The 3,239-nt window shown below is 70.3% G+C and overlaps 1 protein-coding gene across 1 annotated transcript in view; it reads left to right on the forward strand.

The window, feature by feature from the left end:
• H696_01448 (hypothetical protein) overlaps positions 1–3,239 on the forward strand; it is a gene marked incomplete at its 5' end in the record, with an annotated part of 13,511 nt that overhangs the window by 5,827 nt on the left and 4,445 nt on the right. The window contains 2 exons of the mRNA XM_009495344.1: positions 68–2,106; positions 2,336–3,158. Of these exons, the coding sequence (XP_009493619.1) occupies positions 68–2,106; positions 2,336–3,158 (2,862 nt within the window). The remainder of the gene's footprint in view (positions 1–67; positions 2,107–2,335; positions 3,159–3,239) is intronic.

Below are 3,239 nucleotides of genomic sequence, written 5' to 3' on the forward strand. Positions count from 1 at the left end.
CACACACACTCGCACACACACTCGCACACACACTCGCACACACACTCGCACACACACTCGCACACAGCTCCCTCAAGTACTTCATCTCCACCCCCCTGGGACACAACCCGTGCTCCTTCGCCTTCCGCATCCCGGCCAGCATCTCCCCCGGGGTGGCCTACGTCTTGGCCCGGGTGGACCGGTCGTACTGCTCCGGCGGGACCTTCTCCTCGCCGGATGGCGGTCTCATCCTGTCCTTCCGTAACTTGTCCAACATCCCCATGTGCCTGATGGTGCCCTCGACACACCCGCTGCTGCCAGTGGTGGCCACCTGCGGGCAAGTCAGTCGCCGGGCCGGCGTCGACATTGTGCTGGCCCTGTGCTCGGCATCGCGCACTCTCAGCTCCTCGGCCCAGCAAATGTACCTGCTGCCGGAGTTCCGCTTCGAGTCTTCCTCCCTCCCCTCGGGCCCGGGCCGGTCGATGGACTTCCTGTCGTCGTCGTATGGCAGCCGGTCGGCCGCCCGGGCGCCGGCCTTCCTCGGGGGCGGGCCCGCCAACACCTTCTCCTCCCATGCCCCTGGCTACGGGGACTCCGACAGCAATCCCAGCGACGTGGACAAGGACCACGACCGGCTGACCCCCGACGGCGATCTTTCCCCGGGGTTCGGCAATGTCGGCCGGGTGGTGGTGCCCAACCGGCCGATGCGCGGGCCCCGGCGCCTGGCCGATGACGGCCTGTCCGATGGCATCCGTGTCCAGGGCTTCGGCGAGGTGCCGTCCGAGCCGTCGGCCGCCGGCCGCCAGCCGGCCGCCAGGCGCAGCACCTCCCCCGACTCCGACTCCGACGCCGACTCCTCCTCCTCCTCCTCCTCCCCCTCTTTGGACTCCTCCAGTTCCAGCTCCGACTCCACCTCCACCTCGGATTCCTCCTCCGACTCCGGCAGCGATGACCCCTACCCCCGGGCGCGGGTGTATCCGCCGCCCCATGGCCGCGGCACTCGGCGCCATCAGCGACGCTCGCCCCGCCGGCGGCATGTCACCCCTCGCCTGCAGAGCGGTGCCCGAGTCCCGAATGCCTCGGGCCTCCTGGCGCCGGTGGCCGCACCCCCGCCGGTGCTGGCCTCCCCTCGCCCGGCCACCACGGCCACCGAGTCGTCGTCGTCGTCGTCATCGTCGTCGTCGTCATTCTCGGGATCCTCCGACGAGCTGTCTGACGGGGCGCCGGACGCGCCGGTGGCCGGCCCCGGGCCGAGCACCGAGCAGGCGCCCGCCTCGGCCGCGGCCGCGGCCCCGGCGACGAATGACCCCCCGCCGGTCGCCCCCCCGTCGGCCACCGGTGGCTATGGCTTCGACAATGACTCGTCCTCGTCCTCGTCCCCCTCCTCCTCGGACAGCGGGTCGTCCAGCCGCTCGGCCCCCTCGCTGCACAGTGTCTCCTCGCGCCGGCGGTCGGTGGTGATGCACGCGCCGCAGCGGTCGGCCCACATGGCCGATGCCGAGGCCGGCCACGGCGCCGAGGCCGGCCCCGGCGCCCGGTCGGACCACGATGACGCCGACACGGACGGGCCCGATGGCTCGCCGAAGCTCATGAACCGCTTCGACCTGTTCGAGCAGTTTTCCACCCTGCCGCTGGCCGTGCGCATGCTCGGGCACCTGGGCGCCCTGACCAAGAAGAAGCCCGGGCTGCCGGAGCGGCGGCTGCTCGGCCTGTTGCTGGACCTCCCGGGCCCGATGACCTCGACCCTGGGCACGGAGCTGCTGGGGCTGTCGATGCTGGCCCCGGCCTCGCGTCAGGCCCGCAAGTACCAGCCCCTCCTGGCGGCCATGGACATTGCCATCCGCATGGTCCTCGGGTTTGGGTCCTTCCTGCTGGTGTACATGGCCTTCCTGCTGCCCGGGGGCTACGGCGCGGCGGCCTTCTCCTCGCTGGCCGCCAGCGCCGGGGCCCCGGAGAGCGCGGCCCACTTCACCTCCACCGCGGTGGGGCTCTTCATCTGCCTGGCCCTGGGGTTCAGCCACTTCTCCCTCTTCCGGCATTTGCTGTCGGACTCGGGGCTCTTCATGCCGGAGTACCCGCTGTCGGCCCTGTCGCGGCCGTTCTTCCTGCTGGTGCTCGGGGCCATTGGTGTGGCGGTCCGCTTCACCCGCCCCGGGGTGGTTTTCTTGGTTCTTGTCCGTTTTGTTTCCTTTCCTTTTCCTGGTTTTTTTCCTTTTTTTCCCTCCTCCTTTTCCCCTTTTTTTTTTGTTTCTCTCGGTTCTCCCGACCATCCTGTGCCTTTTCTAACCCACCATCCCCCCCCCCCCCCCCCCCTGTTCTGTCCCCTTGTTGTCCCCTTTCGCCCCCCACGCCGCAGTCGCCACCGCCATCGTCCCTGCCCTCTTCGGCGCCGGGGCCATCCCCACGCCGGTGACCCTGATCTCGGTCCTGGCCGAGACCACGGACAACTTCTTCTTCGGCGCCGCGGCCGCCTCATCCACCCCGCGGGCCCTGGTGTCGCTGATGCTGAGCGGCGTCCTGGCCGGCGGCGTGGCCCTCTCCTCGGTGTACCTCCTGTCGGACCACTCCGGCCATGGGTGGGCCCATGCCCTCGGGGCCCATGCCGGCATCACGGTGGTCGTGGCCTACCTCGGGAGCTGGCTGCACCATTCGCTGGTGGCCGCGCGCACCTCGCCGGCCATCTTCCCGGTCATGCGCTCCGGGCCCCTGAAGCGGGTGCACCTGAGCCCGTCCATCCGGCGGGCCTTCCTCCTGCCGGCCATCTTCGGGTTCTGGCTCGGCGTCGGGCTGGCCTGCTCGGAGCAGCTGTCCGACGATGCGGTCGAGGGGTTCCTCTTTGCCACCATCATCGCCTCGATCGTGGCCAATGCCACGGCGCGGCTGCTGCTGCCGCAAATCTCCCGGCTCTTCCCCTTCTCCTTCCTGGCCACCACCTACTCCTTCAACCAGCGTCTCAAGTCCGAATCCAAGCGCCTGCTGGATGCCTCGTCGGCCGGGGCCTTCAGCCTGACGTCCCTCCTGAGCCGGCCCTGGTCGCTGACCCTCTCCCTGCGGGGCATGCTCCGGCATGCTGGCCGCCTCGACGAGTGGATCCTCCTGCCGCTGGTGTGCCTGCTGTCGGTGCTGTACGAGCTCCGGACCGGGCGCCTGGTGGCCGCGCTGCCGGGCCTCCCGCCGCTGTGCGTTCCGCTCCCCTCTCCCCCCCTCCCCCGTATTTGCTCCCACTGCCGCCCCCCCGCCCCCCTGACACGCTGCTCACC

This window comes from Fonticula alba (genome assembly GCF_000388065.1).
Source record: "Fonticula alba strain ATCC 38817 unplaced genomic scaffold supercont2.2, whole genome shotgun sequence".
Lineage (NCBI taxonomy): Eukaryota > Rotosphaerida > Fonticulaceae > Fonticula > Fonticula alba.